Source organism: Myotis nattereri (assembly GCF_964212035.1).
Source record: "Myotis nattereri genome assembly, chromosome: 1".
Classification (NCBI taxonomy): Eukaryota; Metazoa; Chordata; class Mammalia; order Chiroptera; family Vespertilionidae; genus Myotis; species Myotis nattereri.
In genome coordinates this window covers 49,601,806-49,622,080 of record NC_138075.1, presented here as the reverse complement: position 1 = coordinate 49,622,080, position 20,275 = coordinate 49,601,806, and the positions used below count along the sequence as shown (strand labels likewise).

The 20,275-nt window shown below is 36.8% G+C and overlaps 1 protein-coding gene across 4 annotated transcripts in view; it reads right to left on the bottom strand.

Annotated features, from left to right (window-relative positions):
* Positions 1–20,275, bottom strand: part of VPS13C (vacuolar protein sorting 13 homolog C) — a 192,245-nt gene that overhangs the window by 15,331 nt on the left and 156,639 nt on the right. For all 4 annotated transcript variants that reach the window (XM_081094698.1, XM_081094699.1, XM_081094700.1 and 1 more), the window contains 12 exons: positions 15,610–15,751; positions 13,964–14,104; positions 12,795–12,876; positions 12,446–12,515; positions 11,805–11,916; positions 11,567–11,680; positions 9,270–9,409; positions 7,456–7,537; positions 6,336–6,449; positions 4,524–4,599; positions 2,996–3,159; positions 959–1,004 (listed from right to left, as the gene is read on the bottom strand). In XM_081094698.1, the coding sequence (XP_080950824.1) occupies positions 959–1,004; positions 2,996–3,159; positions 4,524–4,599; positions 6,336–6,449; positions 7,456–7,537; positions 9,270–9,409; positions 11,567–11,680; positions 11,805–11,916; positions 12,446–12,515; positions 12,795–12,876; positions 13,964–14,104; positions 15,610–15,751 (1,283 nt within the window). The remainder of the gene's footprint in view (positions 1–958; positions 1,005–2,995; positions 3,160–4,523; positions 4,600–6,335; positions 6,450–7,455; positions 7,538–9,269; positions 9,410–11,566; positions 11,681–11,804; positions 11,917–12,445; positions 12,516–12,794; positions 12,877–13,963; positions 14,105–15,609; positions 15,752–20,275) is intronic.

Genomic DNA, 20,275 nt, shown 5'->3' with positions numbered 1-20,275 from the left:
CTTTACAGTGTAGTAGTAAATGCATTTTTGACTTATGATATTTTAAACTTCAAATTGGTTTATCGGGACATAACTGCATCATAAGTTGAGAAGCATCTGTACTTGATTTCTTTTTACATCTGGATAATGTCTCATTATATCAATATACCACATTTCGTTTATCCATGCATTAGTTGATGAACATTTGGGTTGCTATTATAGTCTGGCTACTATGAATAATGTTTCCATGAATATTTATATACAAGTTTTGGGGCAAACATGTTTTAAATTCTCTAGGGTATATAGCTAGGAGTGGAATTGCTATGTCATAAAATATAAACTCCATATATTTACTTCCAGTTGTCCCAATATCATTTGTTGAAAGGCTATTTTTTCTTTATGAAATTATCTTGGCACGCTTCTAAAAAATATATTCACCATAAATGTAAAGGTTTATTTCTAGAATCTCAATTTCATTGATCCATATATATGTTTATTCATATGCTAGTACCACACTGTCTTAGTTACTGTAACTTTATAGTAAATTTTTAAATTAGATGGTACAAGTCCTCAACTTTGTTCTATTTTTTCAAGATCGCTTTGGCTATTTGCAATCCTTTAAATTCCTGTTTAAATTTTAGAATCAGCTTATAAATTTCTATAAAGAAGCCAATTGCACTAAGTAAAGCAATGTGGTTTATAAAATAGGATAAAAAAATAAGTTAGTAGCTATTGAAGGCCCAAAGCAATCTAGTTTATGAACTTCCTGAACATAACATTTGAAGTCTAAATTACAGTCTACTACTTAACCCCTCTACTTTCTGAGAAAAGCATATTCATTAAACAATAATTTAGAACTATGAACATAAAATTAATCAGAAATTCTCCCAATCAAATACCTATTAGCAATAAAATTTACTATGTTTACCATGCATCAACTCTTCAGAGCCTGTACATGAGGGAAAGATTATCAACCTACCTTCCATAGGTTTTGTTATTATTCCAGTCACTCCACCAACAACTCCCTGAAAGAGAAATCAATCATACAAACTTGAATGGAGGGTGCTTAATTTTAAATCAACCACTAGAGGTCTCTACAGACACACTAGAAAAAAACAAAAAAAACAAAAAACAAAAAACCCACGAGTACTTATTTGATAATGTGAACAACATGTACATAGAGGTGAACACTATGATTTTTAAAATGTCACAGCAAATGTTAAATGAAAGCAGATTCTAGAAGTAAAATTTTATAACAGAAAGAACAGTAAAGCAGGTGAAAAGATTATTTTTGTTCTTATTTCATATGGTATTTTTTGTTTTATTTATTTTTTCAATTACAGCTTACATTAAATTATTATTTTGTATTAGTTTTGGGTGTTAAATCTGTTTCTATAACTGCAAAATGAGTGAGTTGAGCCAAATTATCCTTAATATCTACTTATAAATTTTAATGAGATTACTTATAACTTAATGAAAGTGTGGAAAATTGATAATGAAGGGACCCCTGAAAGATTTTTGAGGAGACAATATACAACATTACAAATCACTGGCACAATCACAGCAGGTATAGCTTCCTGAAATTTCTAAAATTAAAATAGTAATATATTTATACATTCCTAATAATTGTCAAGTAGTGGCATTAATTAAAACTACCTGCATGTTGCCGAAACCGGTTTGGCTCAGTGGATAGAGCGTCGGCCTGCGGACTGAAAGGTCCCGGGTTCGATTCCGGTCAAGGGCATGTACCTTGGTTGTGGGCACATCCCCAGTGGGGAGTGTGCAGGAGGCAGCTGGTCGATGTTTCTCTCTCATCGATGTTTCTAACTCTCTACCTCTCTCCTTTCCTCTCTGTAAAAACTCAATAAAAATATATTTTAAAAAAAACAAAAAACTACCTGCATGTTATATAAACATATAGAAAAAGAACTATAGGGAATACACCCTATTGAAAAGATTAGATACCCCTGCAAAGAGGTGAGGGATGATCAAAGAGTACTTAGAGCTTACCTATAATGATTTCATTACTTATTAAATATAAAAGGAAAAGTTATGTTTTTATAATTACTTATAAGGAGAATGTTCATATGTAATCCATAATTAAACCATATTCATATATTACCTGCATAATTTTTTGTTTCTTTGTTTGAAAATGTGATTAACCCCTCTACCCAATAAAGGCCTACCTGCTTAACTCTAAGTATATTATGAATTAGATTTATATTCATTATTGTGCTATAGTCACAAAATTTATTGTAATGTTGGCCTTAAAGTTTTTTTAATATTTTAACTTATCATTTAGACACTAACTCCCCACCACGTGTGTGTGTATGTGTGTGTGTGTGTGTGTGTGAGAGAGAATGGTTTTTTGGGGGAATGCGTTTGTTGTTATTGCTGTTGACACTATTAAGATGCTCCCTATTCCTCTCCCTTTATCCCCTTCAGACCTTGCCCTCCCCCTGACCCCCAAGCCTTCACACATTGTTGTCTCTGTCCATGGGCTATACATATATGTTCCTTGACTAATCTCTTCCAGTCCCCCTCCCCGCCACCTATCTCCCCTCTGAGGTCTGTCCGTCTGTTCCAGGTATCCATGCCTCTGGTATAATTTTTAAAGTACTGAGAAGTAGTGAATGGCAGTTTCTGGTTTATACACAACTTCTACACCTCCCTTCCACAGAATGGTCCATTAATGATGACCTAAACTCCTCCTCCCCCCAGGTATCATCATTTGCCATATTTCTCTGCTTATATATTCCTTCCCTTCCACACCAGTGCTAACCTGCCATCATTATAGAGTTTTCACTCCAACCCAAGTGCCAAACTAAGTCTGCAATTTCGGGGATAGATCTGATGATGATAATGGAGGAGGAGAGCAAAAAGGAAACAGAAAAGTCCACAATGTATCACTACTGCCACTCTAATAGACATCGGCTCTCAAGCAGTATTCCAAGAGTACATATCTAAAGTGTACATAAAAGTCGAGGGCTTCTTGAGAATTCAGCATTAGACTTACACGCAGGAAGCCCTTTCCTCCTCTGGCCAAGCTGTCTCCAAAATCTTTAGGTTGTCGACCCATCTCTTCTCTTCTTTTTTGCTGATATTCCTTGTCCAATGTAATTGCTGCCAAACCTTTTCCAACAGAACCGGTGATTCGAGATACAACTCCTGCTGCACCACCTATCAAAAGGCCCAAAGAAGTAAGCTGCATTGTTTCTTTAACAAGCATTACCACTGTACATAGCACGCAATTGCTTAAACTAACCATTGCTTAAAATTCTGTCTCATACATAAAAATGCAAACATTTATTTTTTGTGTTTCCCATATACCAAGAAGAGGAATAAAACTATTTAAAGTACATGGCTTCTATACTACGAAGACATAAAAAATCCAGCAAATCAGTGTTAAATTACTTTCCATTTAAGAAGAAGAGAACATATCTTTTAAAAGGATTAGAAAAATCATCTTTTTATAAAATACAATAATTTGTTTTTCATAAACAATGAATTTTATAATCTATACTAGAGGCCCAGTGCACAAAATTCATGCAGGGGGGGAGGGAGTGTCCCCCAGCCCGGCCTGCATCCTCTTGCAATCTGGGACCCCTCAGGGGATGTCCAACTGCCAGTTGAGGCCCAATCCCGTTGGACATCCCTCTCGTAATCCAGGACCACTGGTTCCTAACTGCTCGCCTGCCTGCCTGCCTGCCTGATCACCCCTAACCATTCTGCCTGCCTGATCACCCCTAAACACCTCTGCCTACCTGCCTGATCACCCCCAACTGCTCGCCTGCCTGACTAATCACCCCTAACCACCTCTGCCTCGGCCCCCGCCACTGTGGCTTCGTCTGGAAGGACGTCTGGAGGTCGTTTGGCTGTCCGGTCTAATTAGCATATCATGCTTTTATTATTATAGATATATAAAAGGCTAATATGCTAAGGGTCCAACCGTCTGACTGGTCGCTATGACGTGTACTGACCACCAGGAGGCAGATGCTCAATGCAGGAGCTGCTAAGTTGCGGTGACTTGGCAGTGGCGGTTCTCAGGTGACACATCCCGAAACCAGAGAGGAGGGAGCCCGATTCCTCACGGGGCCATGTGATTCCACCTTCGGCCCTGAGTTATGTTGTTGCTGGGACACTGTTGGCCCCGAATCTGGTTTACTGCACACTTGCGTTTGCATTCCATACCCTGTACGAGAGCAACTTTGCAGAGTGCCCTCTCGCACTCCGGGGCATCTTGGGCGATGTCAGAGAGCTGGTTTCAGCCCGATCCGCGCAGGCCAGGCCAAGGGACCCCACTTGCCAGAGGGTCCTCGCTCACTCCACAGATGCCCCGAGCCACGGCGCCACCCCAGGTGTGGCAGGCTGGGGAGGAACCAAGGGAGGTTGGTTCCAGGGCATGTCCAGCCCATCTCGCCCAGTCCCACACTGCCAGCCACCTTCTAATTAATTTCCTTTCAATGTGCATGAATCCGTGCACCGGGTCACTAATTATTATAATAAAATATATATATATATATACATAAGTATGTGGTACATACCTACTGTGTGTCCAAAGAGACTTCTTACCCCAATCACTAACCCCTCAGCAAATTCTTCAGGGCCTTGTACAGCACCCTGGCCAAAAACAAGAAACAAAAAATTGCTATTTAAAATAAAATAAGTTTAAGACCGTTAATCTAGTATTTCAGGGTTTCCATGAAGATACAGAATCTGTAACGAGCCATAACATGTGATGACACAGCTTTTGCCCTCAAACCCAAATATTGATGAAACACCTATTATTTTTGAAGACACTTTCAACCCACCTGATCTCAACATACCATTTAAGATGACAAAAATTGAATAGGAGTAAACCCCTGGCCTCAGTCACAATCGGAAGCTGCCCTCTCAGCACCAAGTTCCATCAGAATGCTAAACAAAGGTGTGTTTTTTTTGGGTACATCTACACAATGGAATACTATGCTGCTGTAAAAAGGAAGGAACTCCTACCATTTGCAACAGCATGGACAGAGCTGGAGAGCATTATGCTAAGTGAAATAAGTCAGTCAGAGAAAGATAAATATCACATGCTCTCACTCATTTGTGGATTATAATGAACAACATAAACCGATGAACAAAAACAGATGTAGAGACAGAGAAGCATCAATCAGATGCTCAAAACTCAAAGGGAAGGTAGGGGAGGGTGGGGGTGAGGGGGAGAGATCAATCAAAGAACTTGTATGCATGCATAAAAGTGATGGATGTGGACAACAGGGGTGAGAGTGAGGGCAGGATTGGGGGGATGAGAGGACATTGGGGGGATAAGGACACATTTGTAATATCTTAATCAATAAAGGGAAAAAAAGTAAATGTTATTTTCTACATTAAAATAAAAAAGAATGCTAAACAAGCCCCAGTGGTAACAAGACTGAGCCCACACAGTACTGGCTTCCTTGTGCTTCCATTTATTCTCTCTGCTTTGTCCTTCTGAAACCTTCACTACTTTGGGCTCCTGGATCCTTTAAATGGAGGAGAACAGGTTAGAGCAAAACCTGAATATAAAACTAAGTCAGCTTTTAATGCCCCATTAGTTCCTTCCATAGTGGTGAAACAGCCTTGAAATGGTCTTAATCTCTGTAGCATTCTTCCTTACAAGTACAATTAAATACTGGAAAATGTGGGCATGCTTTATTGCCCAGACAACAGAAGTGCTCAATTAATACTAAAACAATCTTTTAATGTCATCTCAAGTAATTTTAAATAAAAAAAATAGAATACTGATATACATATTTAAATTTTATTAAATTAATTGGGGTGACACTGGTTAATAAGTCTAAAAGTTTCAAGAGTTCAATTCTATAATAAATCATCTGTATACTACATTACTGTGTGTTCACCACCAAAGTTAAGTCTCCTTCTGTCACCATTTGACTCATTTTACCCTTTTCTAACTCCGTCCTCCCTCCTTTCCCTCTGGTAACCACCATATTGTACCTATGAGTTTTTGTTAGTTTGTTGTTTTCTGTTGTATTTTTGTTATCTGAATATTATTCAGTTCCCAAATACAGTTAAAATACAAATTATTTGTCATTAATAAAAGAGAACATCCATTTTCCTATAGCAGTGGTCGGCAAACTGCAGCTCGCGAGCCACATGCGGCTCTTTGGCCCCTTGAGTGTGGCTCTTCCTAAGCTTTAGGAGTGCCCTAATTAAGTTAATAACAATGTACCTACCTATATAGTTTAAGTTTAAAAAATTTGGCTCTCAAAAGAAATTTCAATCGTTGTACCGTTGATATTTGGCTCTGCTGACTAATGAGTTTGCCAACCACTGTCCTATAGCTATACTCAAAATAAATAAAAGACCAATACCTGGAAGGGTTCATAGAACAAAGCTTCAACTCCTTCAGACAGACCTCTAAGTAATCCAAATGGGTTTCCAAGCACATCCAAGCCTAATACAAGGACATACATCTGTTTCAAGAACTAAAAAAAAAAAAAAAAAAAGGAATTTAAGTCCTTTACAACTATTGGAAGAGACAACATTATGATACGACAAGAAAAAGAGGGAGTACTGGTTAAATTAGGCTGTTAAATGAAAGCAGTGCGGAATACCCAGTACTATGTTCACTACATGTTCACTAACTGGTATTTCACAATGTGGCAGGCAGTACGCTAGTACTGTACATGGGGCTTTCGGATTGGATGGAACTAGGACTGAGGCACAGGCTGCCATTTAGCAGTTATACAACCTTAGGCAAGGCCCTGAGTCTCTAGGGCTCAGTCTTCTCATCTGTAAGACGGGAGGTGTACTATACTGACCTTGCATGACTGGGTATGCACATTAAGTGAATATATAATTCAGTAATTGTTCCTTAATTTTAATATTGTTATCATCACTATTACTATGAAACTAAACAGGGAATAACAACCAAAAGAAAAACAAATAAAAATCTATGCTTATGTGAACATTTAATAACCAGAATGTCTCTACACACCACAGGAGAAAGCACCTTCCAACAGATGAAGGCAGGAGAATGGTACCTTGGAGTACCACAGTAAGCAAGGGTGCTCTTGTGCCCTGAAACAACTACTAATTCTGAGTAGTCAAACTGAACCACAGAGTAACTGAGTTATGAGGAGGAACCTGGCTTAGAATTCCTCTTGCAATTCTACTAGAATATACTTAGAAACTGCAGTCACTGAAAAAAATAAAATGTAATGATTCCTAAGTCATTATTTTTTCCCAAAGTGAATAAATATATAATTGCAAAGGGAAAAGGGCACCAGAAGAAACTTTTAAAAAGGTATATAGAGGGGGAAAGAACTAAAAGAAATGGAAATTAATCATTCAAGAAACTACTAAGTAATAAGATTGCAAATTGGGATAAATTAGGTAAACATTACTGAATACCACACAATCACATACAAATGTTTTCTTTTGACATTTTATGAAGAATATTCCTTATGAGATATTATGATAAGAAATTACCTGTTCACTGTAATGTCTAACAACACTCCACATGAGCTGATCTCTTTTATAAAACTGATATCGAATTTCATAATAAGCAAGTCTGGGAGAAGAAAGATTCAAAGGTATTAAGATTATATTCTGAAAATAAGATAATTAAAATTTCAATGATTAATTATTGCTAATTCTTTTACAATTAGATCTGTACATCTGCCACATACATGTTTGAGATCGTGACATTATGATAACAGATTTATTATTTAAATAGTACATTCTCATACAAGTCTTTCATAAAAAAATAAAAAGGTTTAAAAAAGTCAACCATAATCCCCCCGCACAGTGGATTTTTTAATTTTTCTTTCCGTGATTACCACTTTGAATCCTTTCTTTTCTCTTCAATACAATTTAAAAATGTTTAAATTCTGTATGCAGTTTTTCACTTAACATCCTATATAATAAAAGCCTAATATGTAAATTGTCCCCTCGGGATTTCAACCAACTGGGAGTTTGACCGCTCGCTATGACAAAGCGGTGACCACCAGGGGAAGTGTGGAACGAAGACGGCCCTGGCCAGCAGCCAGCAGCCCGGGGAAGGAAGGCCCTGATTGGCCCTGATCACTGGCCAGGCCTAGAGACCCTACCCATGCACGAATTTCATGCACCAGATCTCTAGTTGCGAATAAATATTTATCTGTTATTCAAATTTCTATGTAACACTTTTGTGTAAAGTATCATAACAATTCTTCCTCTCATGCATTTCCAAATTTTGAATATAACTCTTTGGTTAAATTTAAAGATATTTTTATGGAATTCTCCCCAAAATAATTACTGAGTGAAAGACTAAAAACATTTAAGACTCTTAATAGATATCACTTTCCATTCATACAGGTTTTTTTCAAAGGTACCCTTTTCTCAGGCTCACCCCCTTTTTGTACTAGAATTGCTCATATTTTGAAATCTTTTGATAATTTGCTATAACTTTCCTATATTCTTTGATAAATAATAAAATGTAACATTGCAGATCTCTATCAGCCACTGTACCTTCCCTTTTATGAGTTATCTCTTACTGTCTCTAGCAATATGGCATTGGAATCTTTGGCTTTTTCTCATGAATGTTAAATAGGAAGACTCTTAATCCTTTGTGTCATATTTTCTCAATTATTTTTTTTAAATTTTCTTGATTTGGTTATAAAGTGTTTCCTTTACTTTTAAACTTAGACTTCCTTTATTCAGAGACCTGATAGCAATTAACTTCTATTTTTTCTTAGTCTTTTCAACTTGAACTTTATCTTTAATTCCTTGAGTCCACGAAATTTAATAGTGTACAATTGAGGTGAAAGTGATATATGTCTTTTTCTCCAAGGTAACTACTTGTTCTAATCCTATAGATGAATATTCAATTCGATAAACATTCCTTGAATATATATGTTTCTGGCACACATTAAGTATTATACTATTAGATGCAGCAAAGAGTTATAATCTATAATTTACCTTATGATTATACTGAAATCTTACCCTGTAGCTACATATTTCTAAATATAATTGTTTTAAAAAATGGTCAATATATACTACTAAAATAATTCAATTTTAATCTACATTAGTGTATTATCAAGATATTAATAACTTAAGAAAACACAAGATTCTTTACCTTATTTTTATGAGTAAAATAAGCATACCAAAAGAGAATAACTACAAAGGGACCAAACTCTTCAAGTTTAAGTAGTAAGACTTATCATTTTTCTAAGCTAACATTCTAGCAAAAATGAAGGAAATTAATATCCAGAAAGATAACCTTGGTACAAAAGTCTCCCAATGTACTTTAACATAAATCTTACTTAAATATAAGATCATCCACATCAGTCAAAGTAGCACCTATGCTTTTCAATAGCAAATTGATGGAATGAATTGCAATCATTTCTTGTTTTTCTTTGTCTGATTCTTCACCTCCAGAACCCAAAGACAGACTCAAATGTAACTAAAAGAAAAATAATACTCAATAAATAGAAGGTAAAAACAAAACAAAAAAATTTATGTACAGATATTTTAGATACAAACAAATGTTGTATCTTTCATTAGGGTCCTACAGAAAGCCATTATTTGTTACTCAGTATATAATTATCACAGAATAACTCATTCTTACCTGATTCTCATATTTTGTGAAATATAAATTAGTCTGCTCCAAATTTAGAGCTATAATAATTTTATTCAAAGTGTATAAATGTGATTGTGTTTATATGGAGGGCCCAAAATAACATTTAAAAAAATAGCATAATCATTTTAGGAAGAAAAATGTCAAATGGCACACAAGTAAGCTACCAGTCAAAATGGATATTCAATTATTTTCATCCAATTAGGTAAATAACTTATGGCAACAACTAACTATAACAATTGTTACAATTATAAGTAACAATAATAATAAGTAACAATAAGTGACCATTATGGCAACCATTAGCAAATTGCTAAATAAGTTTTTAAAAGTGTAATAATAATGTATTCAGCTTCCACGTGCCCCTTCACCTCAGTACTGAAACATGAGACTTTCACATTCCCATTTAATGGCTTATTCTACTTTGTGCTGTATCATTAGTGCAACAGAGCCAGAAAACAAGGTCAAATTGCGACCTGTGTAAACAGAACAGATGATTCTCCTTTCTCATTCTGCCATTCCCTAGGCATTCTACCTAACCCAGATAGAGTTCAATAGAATAGACTTAGGGTAAGTCCAGGAAAGCCTGGTTGTTGGTTTTTTTCTTAGATGTGGACTTTTGCCCATCTGCAGAGTCAAGAGAGTGTTGGGATCCAGGAAAGGTAAGCTTAGATGGATAGAGATCCAGCCTTTCTCTAGGGCAAAGTCACCATGGGATAAGAAAGTAACTATAGTTCATAACCTTAATTATTCAACTTCATGGCACAATTCCCAGTGTGCCTAAAAACCTGAATACTCCGTAGATCAGGGATGGCGAACCTTTTGAGCTCGGCGTGTCAGCATTTTGAAAAACCCTAACTTAACTCTGGTGCTGTGTCACATATAGAAGTTTTTTGATATTTACAACCATAGTAAAACAAAGACTTATATTTTTGATATTTATTTTATATATTTAAATGCCATTTAACAAAGAAAAAATCAACCAAAACAATGAGTTCGCGTGTCACCTCTGACACACATGTCATAGGTTTGCCATCACTGCCCTAGATTATGAACTCCATGAAGTCACTTTATACCTCCCACAGAAACTCTGATCGTAGCCATTCAATAAATATTTCTTGAAGGTATTATTCAATCTCAGAAATAACTTATTTCCACTTAATGCAAAAGCAATTATATATAAACTACCACATAAAGCAATATCAATTTTAAACCTAACACTGGATATGTCTGATACCACCAAACTAATACGTCAATTTAAAATAATTCCATTTTAAAATCCCTCACTTAGCTGAATGGATTGGTGAATGCTACCGAAAATAATGTGCTGTGAACAGTTTTTGAAAATGTAATGGGTCATCAATATTTTAGAGTTACTTAGTTGTTAATCTGCCCCATTACACAAGTTTACAGCATTATGGTTGATAGCATTTGTGAATTTCCTGAGCAGTCACCTTCTCCTATAAAACCTACAAAGAACAACAAAAGAAGAAAAGGAAATGGGTTCATAAAGTACAAAATCAGGCAAGTGAAAGGTATCCAATTTTCTACTCCCTTAGTTACAATCAGATGTTGGAAGAGTGAAAAACACCACATCAACAGTATAATAGCAACTTCAGCGTTTTTACATTCTGGTGAGGGCACCCATTATAGCTTTCTGTTTAAGCAGTGGTAGTAGTTACAAAGTGCAACCAAAACATTAAAGGTTGGTGAGCACTTCTTTGCTTAATTAAGAAATGCTTTTGTCAGCTTCTTCCTTGAGTAAAGGGGCTATTAATTCGAGACTAGAAAGCATGCTCTGGTGGTTTCTCTGTAGGAATTATGGTTATACATATGTTACAGAGAACTATCTTAATTATTTCAACTTACCAAACAAAATTCCACCAAATATTTGATGCAACAAATTAAAACCCACGATTATACACAGCCCCTTTAAAAGTTCTACAACAATTCTGCCAAACTTTCAAAATAATAATTACAACAAACCTTAACAGGAGAGATATGGAAATGTTCAAAGAAACTAAGAACTGACATATCGGTCATTGAAGTCTCCATTAATTCTGTGTTTAGGGCATCAATATCTTGCTGGATTAACTTTGTCTGAAAAAGAAATAAATCAAGAATTTCTATTTTAATTTTCTTCTTCTACTACAGTTATTTCAAAAAAAATGGCTGATTTAATTTTTCAAGTTTTATAATTTTTCCAAGAAATAAAAACTGTTACCCGTTTTCTTTCGGCTTCAGGATCAGTTGCTGGGGTAAACAACGCAATTATAGCTCCCAGAAACCCCTGATCAACTTTTAAGGCCATTTCCTGAATGAGGACCATAAAATACCTGAGGGAAAACATTTTTTTTAATGGAAAAGGGTTTCTATCAAACTTAGTAATTTTCAATGTTTCAACTTCAATTTTTGCCAAAAGCCATAGTACTCATTCCTTTATCTCTTAAAAAGTGTCATGTTTACAAGCTCAAAGTCTACTTTACTTAGACTGAGATTTTTTTTTCATTACAGATTTCACTGAAGGTGATATTTAGCATTTAAAGTCCCAAATTCCCACACTTATCATGTTACAGAAGAGACAAATATGACGAGATGGTATAGCATGTATTATCCTTTCTTTAGAGTACACAGCAATTACTTTAAAGAATACATCTCACAAATACATATGTCATTTATATTTCACTAACTATTTTATATGCTAATTAGAGTAACAAAGTGGAGAAGGCATTTGAAGGAATTATTTCAACATAGAAAATTACTTGACCAAAAGTGGATTAATATGTTCAGGTAGAAAATTTACTATTTTCAAAGTAGAGTCTCATTTGTAAATTCCTTTAGATAAATAAAGAAAAATGGACTTACTTAAACTGTAAGACTTTACTGTACTCATTAAATCTTGTGATGACACTCACATCAATGAAAGGTTTGGGTTCTACGGGGAAGAAATAAAACAAGAAAGAGGCAATCAAGCTTTATATTAGGTAAAAATAATATTTACTTAACTTTTATAAACAGAGTATATCTCAACTTAATTTTTTTTCAGATTCAAAAACACATTTCCTTATGTAATTCCTTATTTATATAAAACAAAAAGGAAATTAAACAAGAGCAGTTATTATTCCAGGTTGACAGAGGAGAATATAACCAGCTAAATAACTTTTGCCTGACACAGAGTAATATTCAACTTAATTTTTGTTTTTTTGTTTTTTACCTGAATCCAAAGCAATAGATTTTGGAGGGGCCACAGGATGAAACACAACAGGGAACATTGTCCCTGGTAACTGATTATCAACCTGAGGGGATAAAAAAGAAAAGTAACTCAGCAGGATTACAAATAATTTAAACTTTTCCTTTCAGAGACAATACTATAGAAGATGTCACAAATTTCATCATAATTAAGGATCCGTATGTATATGTGGTACTATTAGAAGTTTCACTTAAATCTAAAATTCTTATATACCTCAGCAAGGGCAAGCTTTTTTATATGAAGGAATATGTAAATATCCTCATCATTACATTAACATTACACAGCATGTACATCATTAATGGAAATACTTGTACCTATGGATCATGTGAGATTTTAACTATGTTTAAATAAATTGTAAATGGAGACTGGATATGAAATCAAATGATAGGTAGAAAGAAGAAAAAGAAGAAAAATGTCCTAAATAATATCCAGCAGTTAAAAGGAAGGAAAAAAAAGAGAGAGGGAGAGAGGAAAGGAAAGAAGAAGGGAACAAGCAAAGCAGCTGCCCAAAGAACCTCCAATATAGCCCAGGTAGAATGACAAAAGAAAATGCTATTTGGGGATCTCATGAAAAATTCAAAGAAGTATTTAAAAACAACAATTTCAATTCAAGGAACCATTCTTGCAGGCTAGCTGGTCAAATTAAATAGTCTCAATGTGACAAGATCTTTGGACTTTGATGGTAATAATATGCTGAATCCACAGGATATTTTAGAGAAGGAGAATAAACATACAAATGAAAAGAAAGACATTAATTACAATGTATGCTAGAATCCCCAAGACTACCAAAGTGATTAGATACAGGCGCTCCTTCACTTACGATGGGGTTATGGGGTTACATACCGATAAATATCCTAAGTCAAAAATGTATTTAATACTACCCTGCAGAGTATCGGTTGTTGCCCTCGTGATCACGTGATGGGGAGATGTGGCTTGCTGCCTCTGTCCTGCAACACCAGACTAGCATACTGCATATCACTAATGTGGGGAAATATCAGAACTCAAAATTCAAAGTACAGTTTCTACTGAATGCTTATTGCTTTCCACCATTATAAAGTCCAGAAATTGTGATTCAAACCATCGTAAGTCAGGAACAGTCTGTATAGGTACTGAAGTGAGGATGACAGTGGTACCTGAAGCCAATACAATCTGGCCCTCAAACTTCTCTGGTGGGGAGACTGCTTAAATTCAATTTGAATTCCTGATAAAAAATCTCGCTTTATAGGGCATGGAACAGGGAGGCGCATTTCCATTGGAGTTTTATCAAAATTGACCTGGGGGGGAAAAAAAGAACATGTGTTTGTGATGAGCAGGAATTAATTAGCACTGTGGCCCATTTTAAATACTCATTTACTCACAAATTGAAAGGGAAAAATATCTTAATTTCTGCCTCACCAAAATATCTACCTTAAGGTGAAATACAGTTGAGATGTTTGAAACAGAATCATCACTTTTATACTAAAGATATGAGGAAAACGAAAACAACTGAGAACTTTTCAATTACATAAACTGTACTTAAAGGAAGTCATGCTTTATATTTTTTAAAAAATCTTCAATAGTCATGGATAATCCTAGATAATTTTTAAACTTTGTTTTAACAAAGTTAAACAATGAATAGTTGACAGCTTATTTATAACTGACATGAATTGTAGTTATTTACATTTGCGCATGGCTGACATTTATGGGGGAGGGGGAAGGATGGGGAGGGTATCTGGTAGCCAATGCAAACTCAACCATCAGATAACAAAGACAGAAAGCTGTATGACTGAATCAGAACAAGCTAGAAATTGCAGTCAAGATTCTGGGGTCTTCTTGGAGCAAATTAATTTTCAGAGTCACTGGAAGGACCTATGTACACTTTTGTGGACATCTCCCCTCCTTTGTGGACATATCATCACATTTAATGAATTTAATTGAGCAAGTTTTCCATCATTAAAATATATAATTTTGTACAAGTCTTTATTAGGCAATACATATTGGTATAATTCAATAACAATAAAAAAATATTTCAACCAATCTTAATTTCTCCATAATCTGACAACAAAACTAATTCTGTGAAACTATTTGTCTTGTTAATAGATTATTAAAATGTACTAGAGCATATGATTTAATAACAATGTATTTTAATTAAAAATATACTAATAAAAATATATTAATAAATATTAGTCATGCCAATCCTAATAAATGAGTTTATTTACTAATAAATTAGCTTCCACACACACATTTTCACTTGGATAGTAAAATTTTATTTAATAGCACCATCACCAACAAAATCCTATCTAATAATAGACAAACATGGTAATTGACCATACCATCGCTACGCCCCCCATTGGCTAATCAGTGTGATATGCAAATTAACTGCCAACAAAGATGGTGGCTAATTTGCATACTGCAGGCAGGGCAGGACAGCGCCATCCCGCCTGCCCTGCCGCCATCTGGCCCTGCTATCTGCAACCCGGGGCGGTGGGCATCCACGTGCAACCCGACCTGGGGCGGCCGGGCGGGGCAGCAGCAATTGGCCAGCCCACCCGGGCGTCCCATGTGCGACCCAACCCGGGGCGGCACCCCAACCCCCGGATCAGCCCTGCCATCTGCCACCCGGGGAGCGGGCCTAAGCCAGCAGGTGGTTATCTCCCGAGGGGTCCCAGACTGTGAGAAGGCACAAGTGGGGCTGAGGGACACCCCCCCCACACACACCCCTCCCCCGCCAGTGCACAAATTTTTGTGCACTGGGCCTCTAGTACATATATAAAATCAAAAACAAAAAATTCTGACATACCTCAAAATTATTGTCTAGTTTGATCCAGCCATGTTGTTTTGCTGCTTGATATTTCTTATAGGATTGTTCCAGTAACATTATGTGCTTTTGACTAAAAGGCTTCCATTTCTGTTTTGGTTTCATCTCCCAAACAACACCAGAACTAAAATAATTCATAAAGAAAATTAAATTAGGAACACATATTTCAGTTTGTGGAACTGTCATTCAACTCAAAATTATTGCAACTATCAATCTTCTATGAAAATTACATTTACACAAGAGATATTTTTGAAATACCAGAATATACCTGTATTATAAAGTAACATAAGGAAAAGAAGCAGTGGGAAATGTTTCTCTATCACAAGTTGACATCAATCAATTAAAGAATTGGCAAACTTCTATAAGGACCATATAGTAAATATTTTAGGCTCTGTGGCTGAGACAACATTAAAGTTACTATGTAGCAACTTAAGTAATGAGAGAAGAAAAGAAATCTTCCACAAGTTTTTTAATTGATGAAATTCAAAACAGAAAAAGAACAATTTTGTATAATTTTTAAAAACACAAGTCTATTAATAATGAGAAAAACACATTTTTATGTTTAAATTTGTGACGTATAATTAACATAAAACAAATTAGTTTCAGGTTACAACCTAATTATTCAATATTTGTATATACTGTGAAATGATCACCACAGTAAGTCATGTTTGAAAATATTTTCACCTATTTGTTCTTTGCTAACTATTCATAGAGGCTAATTATTTAGTCCAGGGTTCCTCAAACTACAGCCCACGGGCCACATGCAAATACAAATACTGTATTTGTTCCAGTTTTGTTTTTTTACTTCAAAATAAGATATATGCAGTGTGCATAGGAATTTGTTCATAGTTTTTTTTTTTTAAACTATAGTCCGGCCTTCCAACGGTCTGAGGGACAGTGAACTGGCCCCCTGTTTAAAAAGTTTGAGGACCCCTGCTTAAGTCACTTCAAATTCAGCACTACCTTCTCAAATATGTATACAACTGAGCAGTATTGGTAACACCTGTTGACTTATCAAAATAACTGGCCTTGTTTTATAATTGACTATTGATGCTCTGAATGTCCTCAATTCTTCAAACAACTGTTCTCACCGAAAGACTAATGGGCCTAAGTTTATTTTCTCTGGATACATTTCTTCAGCTGTTACAATCACATTATTCAATTAACTCACCACGATAAAAGGCTTTCCATGCTTGACTTACAAATGAGTCATTCAGAAACCAACTTTGGTTATAACCTCATTTTATTTTTCTAAAGAAAAGCTGCTGTCATTATTTAGTATTAAATTTTCTCATTTTTCTGGCCATTGCTTTTCTGGGTATATTGTGACACATGCTTGGTTTGGAAATGTCAATATATATTGGATACTTTTAGCACAGGGCTAAAAGAAAATATTCAGACGACAATTAAGCATATGAAAAGATGATCAACATCATATGTAATTAGGGAATTGCAAATCAAAATAACAAGGAGATGCCACTACACACCTATTAGAATAGCCAGAACCTGGAACACTGACAACATCAAATGCGCGCAAGGATGTGGAGCATCAGGAAATCTCATTCATTTTGCATTCTCAGTGGGAATGCAAAATTAGTGCCGCCACTTTAGAAGACAATTTGGCAGTTTCTTATAAAATTAAATATACTTTAACTATATGATCCATCAATCATGCTCCTTTATATTTACCCAAATGAGTTGAAAACTTAGTATCCACGCAAAAACCTGCATGTGAATGTTTATAGTAACTTTACTCATAATTGCCAAAACTTGCAAGCAACCAGGACTGTCTTTCAGTCAGTGAATGGATAAATACACTATAGTACATCCAGACATGGAATACTATTCAGTACTAAAAATAAAAGTTATCAAGCCATAAAAAATGAGTAATCTTGAAAGGACATTGTTAGGTGAAAGAAGCCTATATGAAAAGGCTATATACCATATGATTCCAATGACATGACATTCTGGAAAACTTATAGACAGTAAAAAGATTAGTGGTTTCGGGGAAAAAGGGAGGGATGAACAGGTAGAGCACTGGTGACTTTTAGGGTAATGAAACTATTCTATGCTAGAGGCCCAGTGCACAAAATCCATGCACTCGGGGGAGGGGGGGCACAGCCTGGATTGTGAGAGGCGCAGGCCAGGAGGAGGGACCCCACCACTGCACGATAAGGGCCAGGGAGGGATGTGGGAGGTTGGCCAGCCAGGGAGGAACCGTGGGAGGGCTCCAGGGCATGTCCAGCCCGTCTCACTCAGTCCTGATAAAGCAAGCTAACCTACCAGTCGGAGCATCTGCCTTCTGGTGATCAGTGCACATCATAGCGACTGGTCAACCAGTCGACTCTCTGCTCCTGGTGGACAGTGAATGTCATAGCGAGCGGTTGAGCAGCCTTAGCATATTATTAACATATTATGCTTTGATTGGTTGAATGGCCAACAGGATGACTGGACACTTAGCATGTTAGGCTTTTACTATATAAGACTAGTGGCCTGGTGCATGAAATTCATGCACATAGGGAGGGAATGTCCCTCAGCCCGGCCTGCAACCTCTCCAATCTGTGACCCCTCGGGGGATTTCTGACTGCCGGTTTAGGCCCTGTAGGATCGGACCTAAACCAGCAGTCAGACATCCCTCTCACAATCCGGGGCTTCTGTCCCCTAACCGCTCACCTGCCTGCCTGCCTGCCTGATAGCCCCTAACCACTCTGCCTGCCGGCCTGATCGCCCACAACTGCCCCCCACCGCCGGTCTGCTCGCCCCCAACTGCCCCTCCGCCAGCCTGCTCGCCCCTAACTGCCCCCCAGCCGGCCTGCTAGCCCACAACTGCCCCCCCTGCCAGCCTGATCACCCCTAACCACCTCTGCCTTGGCCCCACCACCATGGCTTTGTCCAGAAGGACGTCTGGAAGGTCTCCTGGTTTAATTAGCATATTACCCTTTTATTAGTATAGATCAGTGGTTCTCAACCTTCCTAATGCTGCGATCCTTTAATACAGTTCCTCATGTTGTGGTGACCCCCAACCATAACATTATTTTCATTGCTACTTCATAACTGTAATTTTGCTACTGTTATGAATCATAATGTAAATATCTGATATACAGAATATGTTTTCATTGTTACAAATTGAGTATAATTAAAGCATAGTGATTAATCACAAAAACAATATATAATTATATATGTGTTTTCTGATGGTCTTAGGTGACCCCTGTGAAAGGGTCGTTTGACCCTCAAAGGGGTAGCGACCCACAGGTTGAGAACCTCTGGTATAGATGATACTGTAATGGTGGATACATGTTATACATTTGTCAAAACCCATACAATTTATAATACAAAGAGCATCTCTAACATAAACACATAAAAAGGGACTTTAAATAATGATGTATCATTATTAGTTCATTAATAGTAAAAAATGTACTCACTATTTCTAGATATCAATAATAGGGAAAACTGCCGAAACCAGTTTGGTTCAGTGGATAGAGCGTCGGCCTGTGGACTGAAAGGTCCCAGGTTCGATTCCGGTCAAGGGCATGTACCTGGGTTGCGGGCACATCCCCAGTAGGAGATGTGTAGGAGGCAGCTGATCGATGTTTCTAACTCTCTATCTCTCTTCCTTCCTCTCTATAAAAAATCAATAAAATAAAAAAATATATTTAATAATAGGGAAAACTTGGGGGTATATGGGAACTCTATACTCAATCTATACTAATAAAAGGGTAATATGCTAATTAGACTGGATCGACCAGACATCTTCCAGTTGTCCTGCCTTCCTTCCGGACAAAGCCACGGTGGCGGGGGCTGAGGCAGGGGTGGTTAGGAGTGATCAGGCCAGCAGGGGGGAGCAGTTAGGGATGATCAGGCTGGCAGGGGAGGGCAATTAGGGGCGATCACGCAGGCAAAGGAGGGCAGTTAGGGGCAATCAGGCAGGCAGGTGAGCAGTTATGAGCCAGCTGTCCTGGATTGTGAGAGGGATGTCCGACTGTCCCATAGAGATCGAGCCTAAACCAGCATCGGACATCCCTCAAGGGGTCCCGGACTGGAGAGGTTGCAGGCCAGGCTGAGGGCCCCCCCCCCCACCGTGCACGAATTTCGTGCACCAGGCCTCCAGTTTTCTTATAAACCTAAAACTGCTCAAAAAACTAAACCTATTTTAAAATACTGTGTAACTGACTTACTTTTCCTCAGTACACATCCTTACTGAATGTGCAATATGTCAGAAAAAAGGTACTCTAGTTCTTTTAGATGAAGTTTTAAAATGACCTTATAAATAAAGGCCAATCTGACAATATACTCTAATAGCATATATAATATTAAAGTATAAATACATTATGTCAAAGAACAAGAGTGAAAAGAAAAATGGATTTATATGTTTTTAAATGATTTTCATATTTAGTTTAAAAACACAATACACTTAAAAAAGGTTTCTGTACTTATATGGTTTGCCAATGAACTGCCCTTATTTTAAAGCGGGTCTAAGACTCCACTGATAAAATTTGATAAATAAACTTTAGGGTAAAAATAATAATAATAAAAACACAATACAAGACTGAGTCCTGGCTGGGTAGCTCAGTTGGTTAGAGCATCGTCCCCATACACCTTGGTTGTGGGTTTGATCCCTGGTCACGCCCATACAAGAAATAACCAAGGA